Here is a 15,853-nt window from a genome sequence, read left to right on the forward strand (position 1 = left end):
CAGAAAAAAAAAAAAAAGAAAAAAAAAACCCTTGCTTCGACAAAAAGATTGTTTCGTTCCGCTTCAGGCGATCGATCCGGCATTCCTGATGCTTCCGCGACTCCCGCGCGACGAATCACGCCTGGCTTCTGGAAGCAAACGGAAGCTAGCAAAGTTTTCCATTACTCCTGGCTCGCTTTTTACTCTCCATTGCCACTTTTGTGCTGTCTGGCGATGGCTACGTTGCGGCGAGGTCATTTCCCTACATCGTCGCTATTATCTTAGCGGACCCGCATGGCCGTTCGCCCCAGTTGTCTATTCTATGGGGATTGGGGGAAATAATAGGGCCCTCCCCGAGGCTAGTTTGTATCTCGCCCGCCCCTAGAACGAATCCCTTCCCTCGCCTTCCTTGGCCGAAGGGCAGGATCCACTCGTAAGGCGCCCCTATTATTCCTGCAGGCAGTTATCGCCAGCCGGAGAGATAAAAGTAATCTGGGGTAGTCTCCACGCAGTGATAAGGATAAGGACGATAGTAGTTGAGGTTGTACTGCAGGATCGAGGGTGTTCTACAGTACTCGACTCGACATCTTAGATTATTTTTTTTCACAGGGATTATGCACAGGGAATATTCGGGAGCAGCCCCTTTCTCTCTCCGTGTTTGTTTATTGGACGCCGCGCTCAGGCCTATGCCTGATACATAGCCCCCCAGGAACAACAGCCACCCTGGATGGCAGCCGGCCTATCACCATCAAGACAAATCCAAAAGAAATTTTTTTCACAGACGCAGGTACCGAGTACACGGCCTTCGGACGGACTATTTTGAACTATTGGCTCGATTACCGGGTGGAACATGGCACCGCAGCCGCTGCAGGGATTGGGCGTTAAGATAATCAGGGGAACACGGGCATGATCCAAGCAGGGTTAGCTTACTGTCTGTACACAGTGGGAGTAGTCATGTAACTATATTGTGCGGCAGTATAGATAGATGGGTAGGTATAACGCATGGTAAGCACAGAAACATGTTCGATCTCGACAAAGAGCTCAAGCAATAAAACCTGTACAGAGAGAATTTGGGATATCGACACATCGCATGTCGGCATCAACAAGGGTTAAACATCTCCCGTATCTCCCACGGCAACCCAGCTATCCTCCGACAGCGCCACCGCCACGCCTTAATCGCTAGACGACGAGCTCGACGAGCTGGAGCTGGAGCTGTGACGCTTGTGCTTCTTGTGCTTCTTCTCCTTCTTATGCTTCTTGTCTTTCTTTTCGTACTTCTCACTGTTCATGAACCAGATACGTTAGCCACATGCATCACTTTGAACTCGTCTCACACAGACCCCGACCAAACTTACTATTCATGATGCACAACATTTGCACCCACAGCACCCAACACCGCACCGCCCGCAGTGCCCATCATCCCGCCACCCATCTTATGGCCCATAAACCCGCCCGCCGCACCGCCGAGCAGAGTCGATCCTAGCCCGCGCTCACCCTCAGGCCCTACCGCGCCAGGCGGGTATGCCTGCTGCGCGCCGGGGGGCGGTGCGTTGCCGTAGTACGAAGCGCTCTCGCCGCCGTGTTGGGGCGGGTACCCCTGCTGCGGGGGGTAGCCCTGCTGTTGAGGGTAGCCCTGCTGAGGAGGATAGCCCTGCTGTGGTGGCTGTCCTCCGTATCCCCCGGCCCGCCGGGGTAGCCTTTCTCGTTGTAGGGAGGCGGGCTGCCGTGTTGGCCGTAGGGTGGTTGGCCGTATTGTTGCTGTTGCTGTTGAGGAGGGTTAGTTTCTTTTCTTTTCTCCGTGAGATGGTCTCGTCTCGCGCGCGGTCTGTCTGCGACTCACTTCAGGGGGGTAGTAGCCTTGCTGAGGCGGAGCGCCGTAATTTCCCTGGGGTGGGTAGCCCTGACCACCCTGCTGAGGCGGCTGGCCGTAGTATTCACCTCCATAGCCTTGCTGAGGAGGACCGCCGTACTGGGACATGATGGATGTGAGAGTGTATGAAATGAGTTGAAAATAACAAGAACAGGCAGAGACGATGATGGTGTCAGGGGAAGAGGTTTGCTTATAAGTGACAGCGGGGCACCGAGGGGTTTCGAACTGCACAGCCACCATCTGACTCCACAGCCACTATTCATACTCATACCACGAACGATTATGATTGTTATGATCTGTGTAGAGTAACGGGTATAGGAGGTATATGTTGTGCCGCAGAATAGGAACAGTGTGCACAGGCATCTACAAGAGGTACATCGATGTAAACGTCGATGTATACTACCAAGAAACCCGATCTTTTGGCCTCTACGGAAAATATTAGGGAGAGAAGAAGTATGGTACAATCATGACTTAGTTGGAAATAAAGTTCGGTCATCTAACCTATTTCTAGATACAGATGCAGCTCGGGCCATACTCAGCGTGGAAATGTTGCAGCAGAATCCGTGGGTAGAGCCCTAGGTGCCTAACCCAAAGTGCGACGTACTTGTCTGATTGGGATGCACCTTTTTCTCTTTGGACATTTGCCATATTCAATGAAGCTATATAATCGTACAGATTTGTTCTTCTACTTATAGAACTGTGCTTTCCTCAATACCATTCTGTGAATCAGCAGTATCTCGTCCTGTTCTCTATTCCCTACCTTCTTCACATTTTGATTCACACCCACCGTTACCACTGCCCTGTTTACCTTGTCATTCACTTCTATTGTGTCTTCCCTCTATTTCTCTATCCCTATAATTGCTTCACAGTGAATACGACGTCAGTCGACATTAAAGGTCTCCCTTTAGCACTTTGGCTATCCTCGAGTCCCTCACATCTTCATATCTATCAACATCAACCTCGATCATTCACACCATTCACATCATCTGAATATGGCCAACAAAGCACTCATCCACTTCCACTCTCGCACAGCCACCAAGCCAAAGGAGAAATTCTTTAGTATGCCCTTCGGCCCCGAGGTCGTAATCTTCGACGAAGCGAGGGGAATCTACACCAAGTTGGCCATCTTCCAGGATGGCCACGCCACTACGATCACTACCACCATCAAATCCGGCTTTGTCAAGCCGACAGACATGACACCCTTCCACAAAGGCTACGACACATTTCTCGGCCAGCAAGAGAAAAAGACTCTTTCGGCTCAGGCTCACAAGAAGAGGATCTTCAAGGCCATTGCCAGACGGGTCACGACCCCTCCGTCTCGGGGTAGTTCTACTATGGGCACCTCATCGCCCAAATCTGTTGTGCCCGCGGCCAAGAAGGACGTCTGTAGGGCTATCAAGCCCCGTCGACGGCGGATGGATCTGGCCGAGTGGCTGCGGAGCGGGAAGGCGGCACTTGTGGAGGAGAAGAATAAGAAGAAGAAGACGATGGCTTGATTTGTGCTAGAATGGAGGACAGACTCAGGTGTGGTTAATAGTTGAGGGAGGCCTGACAATGGATTTCTGGTCGCTCAGTCTTTCTTTTATCTGATGTAACCTTTTGGTAGGTACAGCCAGTAGCTATCATGAAGTATCTGTTAGGGCGCATTATTATTATTTGTATTTAATGGTTCAAACCTCCAATACATTCAATCATCTAATGATCTAGACCCTATAAACTCAATATGAGGCTATCAGGATGCATAGATGCATTTTATTTCGGCGATTCCTCCAGTCGCAAAATGAACGCAGGCCGAGGATTCAGCTTGGCAAGCATTGCCGCATGGTCTGAGCGCAGTCGAGAGCAGCTCTGATACCAAATCATGTTGTGATTGTAACCTGGAATAAATAGAAGCCAAGGAAGTCAAGCCTGCGATTTCGGGGCGTGTCGTAGGTTTAGAGAATCCGAGACGGGCAGTTGGAGATAGGATCTGTACAATCTCAACTCCACTGGCAAGGCTAAATACCGAGTCTGGGGCTAAACTCTGTCTCCGGCAATTCTATACACAGAATTCTTGTGTGCGCCTGGGAGTACAGAGTCGGTTATCGGTCAACTTCCGAAAGCCAAGCAGCCAAGCTTCTCCTCGGACAGCCGAGTCTCTAAGAAATCAAACCCAGAGTGGGAGACAGCCGTTCACTACCGAGAATTACCGGAAGAGACTTTCCACACGGCATCTTTCCACTGTTTTTTACCGGTGACCCGGTGGGCGTATTCGGGGTGGCTTGCGGGGACCGAGTCTTTTCTCCATCTCCATCTCTCCACACGGCACACACACACACCGGATCAACATCGGAGTAAGTCTCATCCGAGGAGGAACATGTTCCGAAGTAAGGAGTCAACAGGGGGAGCAGTCACGAGAGTGTCCGGAACAACAGACTTGGTCAACAAAGAACAGGCAGCCCGTATCCTCCGAGACTAATTACCGGTCATCTAGCTGGCTCGGAACATTTTCTGTGGACCGCACTGACAACCCCTGATTCGTGCTGGATCCCCTAGCTGGGGCACCTATTCCCCAGAAGGTTGAAGATCGGCACCCCCCGAGAGACCAGGAAGCGAACCCGTGCTGGGGGGCGTTCGGATAAGCGGGGTTAGGCTTGGAGAGCTTGACGGACGTAAGTACATCGGTCTGTTACTTAAGTCGCGTGGCTCCGGCTTTCCTGGGTTCCCCTTGTAACCCTCTCCGCACCACCAGCCATGGCGGACATCCAGGAAAAGCCCCAGCCGACCAACGAGGAAGCTACTTCCTCGCCGGAGATCGAGGAGCACATGAGCGTTATGCAATACGTGATGACTCGAATTCCGACTCTGGTGCCGCCCATGAATCCAGCCCCGAACCCCATCAAGGCACTCGCTCTGCTGAACAGACAACAGTGGCTTTTCTTCTCGGTAGCCTTCATCGCGTGGTCTTGGGATGCCTTCGACTTCTTTTGCGTGTCATTGACTACGACAGATCTGGCAAAAACCTTCGACACATCGGTCACCCAAATCACCTGGGGCATCACCCTGGTGCTCATGCTGCGGTCCGTAGGCGCCATCACCTTCGGTATCGCGGCCGATCGCTGGGGTCGCAGATGGCCGTTTGTCGTCAACCTGGTCCTGTTCATCGTCCTCGAACTGGGTGCCGGCTTCTGCCAGACCTATCGCCAGTTCCTGGCCTGCCGTGCCCTGTTCGGGATTGCTATGGGCGGTCTCTACGGGAACGCCGCCGCCACTGCGCTCGAGGACTGTCCTCCCGAGGCCCGTGGCATTGTCTCCGGTCTGCTGCAGCAGGGCTACGCGTTTGGCTACTTGCTTGCTACGGCCTTTGCGCGTGGGCTGGTCAATACCACCTCGCATGGCTGGCGCCCTCTGTACTGGTTCTCGGCGGCCCCACCCGTTCTGATTATTGCTTTCCGTCTGTGTCTGCCGGAGACCAATACATTTATTAAGCGACAGGCGATGCGGGAGCGAGTAAGCGGTGGTGTGGCCAAGTCTTTCGTGGAGGAAGGCAAGGTCGCGTTCAAGCGTCACTGGCTGCTGTTGGTCTACATGGTGCTGCTGATGGCGGGCTTTAACTTTATGGTACGTAACAGCACTCCTAGAGCGTTTGTGGGTAATTGCTAACTCATCCTAGTCGCACGGGTCGCAAGATCTCTACCCGACCATGCTGGAAGCCCAGTTCAGTTTCTCCTCCAATGCCGTCACCGTCACTCAAGTGGTCGCCAACCTCGGCGCGCTGACCGGCGGCACGCTCTGTGGCTGGGCTAGTCAGATCTTCGGCCGGCGCTTTTCGATCATCGTGATCTCCATCGTCGGCGGCGCGCTGTTGTACCCATACACGTTTGTGGAGAACCACTCGGTGATGGCTGCCGCCTTCTTCGAGCAGTTCATGGTGCAGGGTGCCTGGGGTGTGATCCCCATCCACTTGATGGAGCTGTCCCCGGGTCCCATCCGCACCTTTGTCGTCGGAACCGCGTACCAGATGGGTAATTTAGTGTCGTCGGCGAGTTCGACGATCGAATCGACGATTGGCGAGCGTTTCCCGCTGCCTCCGACCAAGGACGAGGCCCATCGCTACGATTACGGCAAGGTCATTTGTATTTTCATGGGCTGTGTCTTTGCGTACACGATTCTTATTACCTTGGCCGGTCCCGAGCGTCTCGGCCGGGAGTTTGACGCTGAGCATGATTCGGATTTGGCGGAGGTTGCGGCCCATCGTGGCTTGGAGCACCCTGTCGACGATGCTAGTGACCCCGAGAAGGGGCTTGCTAAGCAGCAGGAGTAGTTTGCTTCGCTTCGTTGATTTTCTGATGAACTAACTTATATACCCGATCGACGCTTATGGATATGACTTGCTATCTCGCCGAATTGGAATATTGTCGTACTATCAATCCTAATAAGATGATTATGGTTAGCTATGCGTTTGCAGATCCTGACCGTCAATAACTATGCTCGAAAAAAGAAATATGGTGGATCCGTGTCTGCTTAATTATATGTTCACTCTAGCGTGCGCCAGTCATTGGGTTGAAGTATCTTCATCTAATACAATTCGAAATCAAATAAGAAATCAGCACCAACCTACCTTTACCGCCCGTTTCTAGGGTCTTCCTCGTCCTTTTATAATTCCCCAGGCTGCGGGGAGATCAGCCACCCCGCAGACACCCTGGTCTATTTGCGTTCACTTACGTCGTGCCGTGTTCTCTAGCACGCCATCTGCTGGCTAAATGCACTCATCTCGCGATATTATGTGCTCTCATTTCGAAAGCCTACAGTATCCATGACTGCCCAGCAGGTAGGGGGTGCGACTTGGGGACGGGGATATCCACTCAGGCCATTTTCTTCCTACCATAAGATACATCGTAACAGTATGTTGAACGGCGGCAACTGCAGGTACCTCCCCGAAGTGGGTTGCTCAGCAGATACCAGCCTGCACAACACGCGTCCAGTGTTTGACCGGCCGTTACTAATCCGTCGATCTCGCCGGTGTCTCAGTCTTGCGCCGCCTCAAGTAGTCTCACCTGCCACGCTGAATTGGTGGAGGCAAATTATTATTTTAGGACTAGTGAATAGTAGAAAAGCCGAAGCCGAACTAAAAAAGAGTTGAGTGTTTAACAAGGAAGCCTCTCGTCTGGTTAACAAACGCAGCCGGTAGCGTAGTACTAGTCTCCCGACCCGCCGTCCAGTGCCAAGTTTCTCTCTCCCCCGAGACTTCATCTTCACTCAACTCACCCATTCCACTCCCACATTCCTCCCTTCCTCCCGCCTCCACCCTTTCCTCCTCCCTGTGCGATCGCTCCCCCTTGCCAAGAGAGAGTCCGTGGGCGCTGGATGAGTCCCGGCTCCGCCTCCCTCAAATGCACAGACGCTCGTCTGGCTCCCCTGTCGCGGACGACGAGGATTCAGCCTCTCGCACCACCACACCTCCCTCCTCGGACGACCATGGCTCCAACTCCAACGACTCCGCCAACGAGAAATCGCGGTCGCAGATAGCCCCCCGAGGCACCTCCTTCGACACTCGCCGCGACGGCAGCTCGACGCCGCGCTCCCGGAATTCAAGCATGTGGCGCACGCCGTCCTCCCATCCGTCCAACGATACTAAAACCATGCCATTGGCCTCGCCCCGGCTTCCAATGGAGGCCCCTTCCCCCGATGGCCGCCGCTGGAGACAGTCTCGCCTGCGTAGTCCCTGGTCCAGCTCCATCCTCACGGCCTTCACTACCTGCGTCGCGATCGCGTTTCTCATCTCGATTGTTCGGTCGTTCGCCGGTCGCCAGGTCGGAAGCAATGGCTGCGGCGTGCCTATGATGAGCCCGACGTTTATCAAGATGTTGGATTTTGACACGGAGCACACGCGGTTCGCCAGCAAATACAACCTCTACTTGTACCGTGAGGAGGGCGTGGACCCTTACACCCAGGATAACATCGGATTGAACGGCGTGCCGGTCTTGTTTCTTCCCGGCAACGCCGGCAGCTATCGACAGGTCCGGTCACTGGCCGCCGAGGCCTCCCGATACTTCTATGATGTGGTGCGGCACGACGAGGACCGGATTGGGGCGGGCGCGCGCAGCTTGGATTTTTTCATGGTGGATTTCAACGAAGACATGGCGGCGTTTCACGGGCAGACATTGCTGGACCAGGCCGAGTACGTGAACGAAGCCATCGCGTACATTCTGTCACTTTATCATGACCCCCGGCGGTCGCGGCGCGATCCCGGGCTACCCGACCCCAGCGCGGTCGTTCTCATCGGGCATTCCATGGGCGGCATTGTGGCACGAACATCCCTGACCATGGCCAATTACCAAGCCAATTCAGTCAATACCATCATCACCATGTCGGCGCCGCACTCGAAACCCCCGGTGTCCTTTGACTCGGACATCGTCCACACGTACAAACAGATCAACGACTACTGGCGCGAGGCCTACTCACAGACCTGGGCGAACAACAATCCCCTGTGGCACGTTACTCTGATTTCCATTGCGGGTGGCTCGCGTGACACCGTGGTGCCCTCGGACTACGCGAGCATTTCCTCTCTCGTTCCCGAAACGCACGGCTTTACCGTGTTCACCTCCACCATTCCAGACGTGTGGATCGGCATGGACCACCTGTCGATCACTTGGTGTGACCAGTTCCGCAAGGCCATCACCAAGTCACTGTTTGATATTGTTGATGCTCGGCGCCCGAGCCAGACAAAGCCCCGAGCGGAACGCATGCGGGTGCTGAAGAAGTGGTATCTCACTGGACTTGAGTCTGTGGCGGAGAGGACGCTCTCGCAGAAAGAACCGAACACCCTCTTGACTCTGGAGGACAATGCAAACACGATACTTGCCCAGGGCCAACGTCTGATCCTACGCGAGTTGGGCCAGCAGCATGGGCCAGATGTGCGCATGTTGCCCATCCCACCTCAGGGCGTATCGGGCAAGAAATTTACGTTGCTCACGGATCAGCCACTCGATAAGAATAGCAACCTCGAAGTGCTCTTTTGCAGCGTCTTCCCACTGAGCAATGGCCGGTCAACCGTCTTCGCTCTGAACTTGGATTTTTCGGGAGGTACTGTGGGCTCGACCCGCCTCGCTTGCAAGAGCGCCGCCGACGATGCTATTCATCTGCCTGCTTCCACGCGGCAATCGCAGCATCCATTCGACCGCAACCCGCCATTCTCGTATCTTCAGTACGATCTCGAGGACCTAGCCGAGCATCAGTTTGTCGCCGTTGTGGATAAAGCCAATGCCCCTACTCAAGGATTTGTGGTGGCTGAGTTTTCAGACAGCTCGGATGCGATGATTCGTGCCAAAGTGGGCTTGGGTGGTCTGCTGAGTGCCGGCCTGAAGATGCGTCTTCCTGCAAACCGGCCCATGCTCACCGAAGTGAGAATTCCGGCATTGCATTCCAGTCTCCTTGACTATCGGCTCAAGATCACGCGACACCCCCAGAGCCAGGAGTTGTTCGCTCCGCTTTTGCGGCAATCCATTAGCGACCCGCACGAGTCCAAGTTCTTTGTCAACGTCGATGATGTCAATGTCAACCTCCACGGCATGGCGCCATTCATGCCACCGCCGCTCCGCGACCAGGCTGCCTCGAATGGTGTCTCGTTCCAGCTCTGGACTGACCCGAGCACCGGTTCGACGGTCGACATCTCGCTACAGGTGGACATCACCAGCAGTCTTGGTGAGCTGGTCATGCGGTACCGCACTATCTTCGCTGCATTCCCGCTTCTGGTTGTGGCGCTTGTGCTTCGCAAGCAGTTCCAAATTTACGATGAGTCGGGATATTTCGTTCCCTTCACCGACGCCCTGGACCGTTCCATCCGGTCCTCGCTTCCACTTTTGCTGGTCGCCATGTCACTGCTTGCTTCCTCACTGGCTAGTCATCAGACTCTCCCTCCAACGGACGACCCATTCCATTGGCGGACGAACTCCACCGAGACTCCCATCGACTTTACGAAAAATGACCTGTTGCTGGGATCTCAAGATACGTTCTTCTGGTTTCTGGTTCCGATCTTCGGTCTCATCAGCGTTGGCGCCTGCGTCGTTGTTAATTACTTGGCTCTGGCCATTGTCAACATCTTTTCTCTGGCCTATGGGGTCCTACACAGCAAATCGGGCTATATCCGCCGTGAGGAACGAGCGTATGCCGAGTACTATTCCTTTGGATGGACTTTTGCTAATTGCATCACTAGGAACCTGCCGATTTTCAGCCCGCCCACTCCCCGACGGCGTATCATCCACACGGCGGTCCTCCTGCTTCTCGTCTCAACCATCATCCCCTACCAATTCGCCTATATGGTGGCCTGTATCGTGCAGCTAGCCACATGCGTCCGGGCACAGTGGCACGCTAAAGAAACCAAGTCCGCATCCCACCTCAATTTCGGCAACTATGCGCACTCGATCTTGATCCTGATGCTGTGGGTCTTACCAATTAACGTCCTGGTACTCCTGGTCTGGGCCCACAATCTCGTGGTTCACTGGTTCATGCCCTTCTCCTCGCACCATAATGTCCTCTCCATAATGCCCTTCCTCATCTTGGTAGAAACCATGACCAGTGGAGCTATGATCCCTCGCATAACCACCCGCTTCAAGCACGTCACTTCGATGATCTTCTTCGCTATCGCCATTTACTCGGCGATCTACGGAGTCTCCTACGCCTACCTCCTCCACCACCTCGCCAACCTGCTCGCTGCTTGGTTCGTGGGTCTCTATTTATTCGGAAACAAGCTTTCCCCGCGCCGCTTGTGGCGCATTATCGACGGCGAGGAATACGCTCCTTCAGAACCGGGGAGTAGCCACGTCAAGAAGAAGCCATGATTTTTTTTTATTTCTATGTTAATTTTTCTCTGCCTCTTTCTTCTTTTCCGAGTCTCCTTTTTGCTTACATTACCTTCGTTGTTTTGCGTCTATGGAGTTGTGTTGCGCATCTGGGAATGGAGTTATAATGGTTCCTTTTCATTTCTTGTTTGTACAGATGGCGGGATGATTGAGTTCTTCCTCTCTTTTGAGATGAGACACAAGGCAGATGGACGGAGGGGGGACGGAAAAGGGCCAGTTATCTCTCTGGCTCGCTCCTCTCTACCCACCAGCAATCTCCTAGCTTTCCTCTTTTCTCTTTCAGTCCCTTTCCTCCTGCATCCCGACCCCTCAATCTTTCGTCCCGTTCCCTCATGCTGGTCTGTCCGTCTAACTCCATCATGGGACGTCTGGTGCTACTATTCCTTCGACTCGACACCGGGATGCTGCTATCTTCCCACCAAACGGTCTGGTGTATATACCAATTTTGTCTTCTGTTCTTTTATTTTCTTCTCGCTTCTGTTTTCTGTTTCTCTTACCCCCTGAACATAGAGCGGTTTTTTTAACTGCGATGCGAGCTGCGCGCGCATGGCGAGTTGGCGGAGAAGAAGATTGTTTTGTTCTCCGTGTTAGTTAGTTGTGGTTGATAGATAGAGGTGTATCCTACTACTTAATTTTCCTATTCTTTATCTTCTTCCGTCAAGTATTGTAGATTGAAGACACTTGTCGTAAGCAAATTGCCGGGGAAGAAGAAGACGAAGATAGATCTCGGAGTTAATTCTGATAGATTTCAATCACCCTTTCTCGCTATGCAGATATCCCCTATGTCCAGCACTGCCTGGGATAATTAATTCTAATGTACAATAAACTAATATAATAACATCTCCGTAGAACCCAGCTCATTTACTCGCAGTTCTACAGCCACCCTTCTTCTCCGGAGCATCCACTCCATGCCTTGGCAAATATGCGTGACCCTTCGGCTCCGCGTCCGAATATTTCCTGCTGAGTATATCCTTCGCAGAATCCTTGGGCGTGAACGCGTACTGCGCCGCGGGCTTGGGTCGATCCCACCAGATATCCCACTTATTCCACGTCTCGTCACGGCTTATCCGCGGCACGAGAGCCGACACCCGTCGCCAGTTATGTCGCATGAATCGGTAATTGATATCGTGTGCGCGTCCGCCTTCGTGGTCGAAGGTGCCTTCCTTCGCCAGGCCGAGTGTTAGGTCTTTGAAAAGACTTTCGTCGGCCGTGTCTTCCCGCAAGGTCCGTTTCGCTGGCGTCCGCCGCTTCACTCGGGTCCATCGGATTGTCCCGTCCACCAGGCCGTCCAGTGTGCGCAGGACTTCGTCTGGTAGTGGAGGGAGAAGACTATTGAGGACATCCTGGTACCATTTTTGGCGAAGGTTCACCTTGCGAACATGCGGCACGGGCTGCGCCCAGCTATTCTGCGAGGGAATCGAAGGCGCAAGCGTCTTGACCTGCGGTCTTGGTCGGCGCTGCTGGATCTCTGGATTGTTTATCTGGGACTTGAGCAGCGCCATAACAATAGCCGGCGGGCGCCAGTCATCCCCGAAGTCGGTCTTCTTGTTCATCACCACATCCCGCACGGCCTCCGTGTCGGCGGGGACGGGCTCCGCTAGCATTTCAGCTAGCAGTTCATGCCGTCGTCTGCCCGTACGGCCGTATGACATGAATAGCACTTTAGTTAGCGAGCGCAAGCGGCCGACTTGGGCTTTGCGTAACAATTGTGTTGTGGCGTGGGCGGTTTTGTCTAGGGCTTTGAGCGTATCCTTGGTCTGCTTGCGATGGCTGACGGCGCGGAATCGCTGTACGATCCAGTCGTGCATGTAGCGCCGGGCCACGGGGTCTGGTAGGTAGGATGCATCGCGCAGTAGGGTGCGGAGGACGATTCGCCAGTATTCGGGGTGTTCGCGTCCGAGCATTATCTGTGGTAGAACGAAGTCAGTCCAGGTCCGGCCCAAAACGGCAGAACGCGAAAATCCCTTTTGCGTGTCACGGGAGACGCGCCTTCTCTCTTCCCCCCCCCCGCTCCAATCCCATTTACGGCTACTACGACAGAACCGTATTACTACAGATTTTACTACAGTAGCACCACTTATTGACGGTGTCACGTCTTACACCACTGTCTATCCCTACGCTCGCTCTTTCCCGTGAATGGTCCACGTCTAGGGCGGTAGCCACACGCGCCCATCCCTTTCCTCGCGTCATCTCGCACAGCCACGCACAACCCAGCGAGCGAGTCGATGCCGACGGCCCTCACCCCAAATGTCCTACTCACAAAGCAGTACGGGGTCGAACGGCATGGCATATAACCTGCTGAATGCCTCGCAATCCCTCTCCTCCACTCCTCGTGCCACGCCGCCACCCGCGAAAGGAGGATCGCAGACCTCCTCCTTCGGCATTCCAAACGGCCTGCCCCGGGGTAGCTTCGGCGGATACGATGGCTCAAATGACTACGACAAGCCGCAGATCTACCGGGTTTGTTTTCTCCAACCAGTAATGCATGCGCTTCTACTGACCATCACCCTCCTTTCAAGGCTGTCTATTCCAATGTGTCCGTTTACGAAATGGAAGTTAACAACGTCGCGGTGATGAAGCGGCGGTCCGACTCCTGGTTGAACGCAACCCAGATCCTGAAAGTTGCGGGCGTTGTGAAAGCGAGACGAACCAAGACCCTGGAGAAAGAGATCGCTGCCGGTGAACACGAGAAGGTACAGGGAGGCTATGGGAAATACCAAGGCACATGGGTCAACTACCAGCGAGGCGTGGAATTGTGCCGAGAGTACCACGTCGAAGAAATGCTGCGACCACTTCTGGAGTACGATCAGAGCCCCGATGGCACCGGCGGCCCTTCACAGGGGACTCTGGACACGCCTACAAAGGAACAGGCGATGGCTGCTCAACGGAAGAGGATGTACAGTGGAGTTGATAACCGGAGTATGTCTCAGCCGCAGCAGGGCACATTCTTCCAAAATATCTCGCGCACCGCGGCAACCGCTGTCAATGCCCTCAGCAAGGCTCGATTTGATTCACCCAATGCAAACAGTCGTCGGCCTAGTATGGTTCGGAAGCCTTCGCAGCAGATGAACAGCCAAGAGTCTATGCCATTCAGCAGCCAGCAGAGCATGTACAGTGTTTCCGACAGTGGATTTGGGAGCCTACAAAATCGCTACCAGGGTCCCGATGATCACGATGAACAGATAGAGCCGCCGCGCAAACGCATGCGTTCTGCATCACAACATGGACTACCGGTTGGTTTGCACCGGGAGCCATCGAACCTCTCCATGCACGAGCCTACGCCGACAGAGCCCAACGACTCCTTCTACCAAGACATCGATCTTCCGCCACCCCCACCAGACAATGGCCAAAAACGCGGTCTCGAGACACTGGCCCCAGCGTCGACCCCAGAAAGATTCCAGAAGATGAAGTTGATCATGACCTTATTCCTTGACAAGCGAGCGAAGGATTTCTCGAACCACCCAGCTCTGGTGCAGCTGACTGGATATGACCTCGAGATTCCTCTGGATGAGTATCGAAACAACGCCCTGCATTGGGCTGCGATGCTTGCGCGGATGCCACTGGTCAATGCACTTGTCGCCAAAGGGGTCAATATTTCGCGGACTAATGGTGCCGGTGAGACGGCCCTGCAAAAGTCCGTGGGGACAAGGAACAATCTTGATTACCGCAGTTTCCCTCGTTTGCTGCAGGTGCTCGCGCCGACGATCGACATGGTCGACTACAGCGGACGAACCATTCTGCATCATATCGCCATGATGGCGGCTACGGGCGGTGGTGGCCATGTATCTGCAAAACATTACCTCGAGTCACTACTGGAATTCATTGTGCGCCATGGTGGCATCGTGTCAACCACAAACGGGGACTCCGCGACGAACGGATCCCACAACCCCGATGTGATCTCCTTGGGGCGCTTCATCTCGGAGATCGTCAATCTACGTGATGACCAAGGTGACACTGCCCTCAATTTGGCGGGACGAGCTCGCTCAGTACTTGTCCCGCAGCTTCTGGAAGTAGGCGCAGACCCTCATATCCCCAATCATACTGGCCTTCGCCCGGCGGATTATGGGGTTGGTGTCGATATGGTTGATGGCGCCTCGCAGTCCCAGCAAGCGTCAGGTCGGAGCGACACGTTCATTGATCAGCTGGCAAAATCCAAGAAAGAGATTCTCGATGGTAAGCTTTCCTCTCTGACAAACCCATGCCACTTTCTAATAACTTGTCCAGCGACGATGTCCCAGATCAGCGCGATGGTCGAAGAGGCCCTTGGTGGTATAGACCGAAAGCTTGCCTCGAGCGTCTCCCAGAAACAAGAGAAATTCGATCACTGGCATGCAAAGATCCGCGAAGCGGCCAAGGCCCGACAGATCGAGCAGAAGCAGTTGGATGAGCTTAAACGCAAGTCCTCAGATCGAGTGGAGTGTGACCGGCGTATCAAGAACCTGGAGCGGTCTTCAGAGGTCTTGTTCACCACCATCAAAAATATTGATGGGTGTGATCCGTCTAGGAATGCTGTTGTGGGTGATGCCGACCAAGACTCTGGGATTGACATTACCGTTTTCGAGACCTTATTCTCCGACACATTTGACCCGGCCTCTGGGTTTTCCACAGAGCAGACTGCATTCCTAACCTCCTTGCCAGCCGAGGCTGTGCTTACGCATCGCGACAAGTGCTACAAAGAATTCAATGCTGAGGTTTTGGCAGAGGTTGACGGTCTGAAAGCTAAGAACGCCGTGCTCGGCCAAAACTACCGCCGCATGGTCATGGCATGCACGGGGTGGACAGCGGAGCAGGTAGACGAGGCAGCAGAGGGTCTGACCCAATGTGTCAAGGAGCTGAACGATAATCCAGTCCCGGAGGACGAGGCGATTGAGATCCTCATGCGAGATCGTGGACAGGACTGGTGAAGGTGTCATCTGTTAACTTAACTGTACCTTTTTTTCCTACTTTTTTTTTCTCCGGGCGTCCGAGTGGTGGTCTGGCTGGGCGGCGTTGATGCATTCGACCTATGTGTGTGATATGAATACCCTGAGAGACCTCGCCAATGGTTCACTTGGCGCGTCTTGTGCTTACGCTTGTGAATGAACGTTTGTGTGTACATTGTCAGCAGTGTCTTTTCCGGGTTCCCCTCATTACCGGATAACTCCCGGTGTAGTAAACGTGATCT

At 53.9% G+C, this 15,853-nt stretch overlaps 6 protein-coding genes across 6 annotated transcripts; 4 read left to right on the plus strand and 2 right to left on the minus strand.

Annotated features, from left to right (window-relative positions):
* Positions 1 to 1,151: 1,151 nt before the first annotated feature.
* N7510_003381 (putative glutamine-serine rich protein MS8) lies at positions 1,152 to 1,957 on the minus strand (the record flags this gene model as incomplete). Its single annotated transcript, XM_056975308.1, has 3 exons — positions 1,152 to 1,240; positions 1,381 to 1,612; positions 1,820 to 1,957. 3 exons carry the CDS (start codon positions 1,955 to 1,957, stop codon positions 1,152 to 1,154), a joined length of 459 nt encoding a protein of 152 aa, XP_056835264.1.
* Positions 1,958 to 2,841: 884 nt separating this feature from the next.
* On the plus strand, positions 2,842 to 3,345 carry N7510_003382 (uncharacterized protein; the record flags this gene model as incomplete). Its single annotated transcript, XM_056975309.1, has 1 exon — positions 2,842 to 3,345. One exon carries the CDS (start codon positions 2,842 to 2,844, stop codon positions 3,343 to 3,345), a length of 504 nt encoding a protein of 167 aa, XP_056835265.1.
* Positions 3,346 to 4,582: 1,237 nt separating this feature from the next.
* On the plus strand, positions 4,583 to 6,152 carry N7510_003383 (sugar transporter family protein; the record flags this gene model as incomplete). The annotated part of the gene is made up of 2 exons (XM_056975310.1): positions 4,583 to 5,449; positions 5,502 to 6,152. 2 exons carry the CDS (start codon positions 4,583 to 4,585, stop codon positions 6,150 to 6,152), a joined length of 1,518 nt encoding a protein of 505 aa, XP_056835266.1.
* A 1,069-nt stretch (positions 6,153 to 7,221) lies between these two features.
* Positions 7,222 to 10,668, plus strand: N7510_003384 (GPI inositol-deacylase; the record flags this gene model as incomplete). The annotated part of the gene is made up of 1 exon (XM_056975311.1): positions 7,222 to 10,668. The coding sequence occupies one exon, from the start codon at positions 7,222 to 7,224 to the stop codon at positions 10,666 to 10,668; it is 3,447 nt and encodes a 1,148-aa protein (XP_056835267.1).
* An 878-nt stretch (positions 10,669 to 11,546) lies between these two features.
* On the minus strand, positions 11,547 to 12,593 carry N7510_003385 (uncharacterized protein; the record flags this gene model as incomplete). The annotated part of the gene is made up of 1 exon (XM_056975312.1): positions 11,547 to 12,593. One exon carries the CDS (start codon positions 12,591 to 12,593, stop codon positions 11,547 to 11,549), a length of 1,047 nt encoding a protein of 348 aa, XP_056835268.1.
* Positions 12,594 to 12,936: 343 nt separating this feature from the next.
* On the plus strand, positions 12,937 to 15,593 carry N7510_003386 (putative APSES transcription factor (MbpA); the record flags this gene model as incomplete). The annotated part of the gene is made up of 3 exons (XM_056975313.1): positions 12,937 to 13,149; positions 13,209 to 14,862; positions 14,914 to 15,593. 3 exons carry the CDS (start codon positions 12,937 to 12,939, stop codon positions 15,591 to 15,593), a joined length of 2,547 nt encoding a protein of 848 aa, XP_056835269.1.
* Positions 15,594 to 15,853: the final 260 nt, after the last annotated feature.

This window comes from Penicillium lagena (assembly GCF_028827675.1).
Source record: "Penicillium lagena strain IBT 129212 chromosome Unknown utg000002l_segment0_segment0, whole genome shotgun sequence".
In the NCBI taxonomy this organism is placed as follows: domain Eukaryota; kingdom Fungi; phylum Ascomycota; class Eurotiomycetes; order Eurotiales; family Aspergillaceae; genus Penicillium; species Penicillium lagena.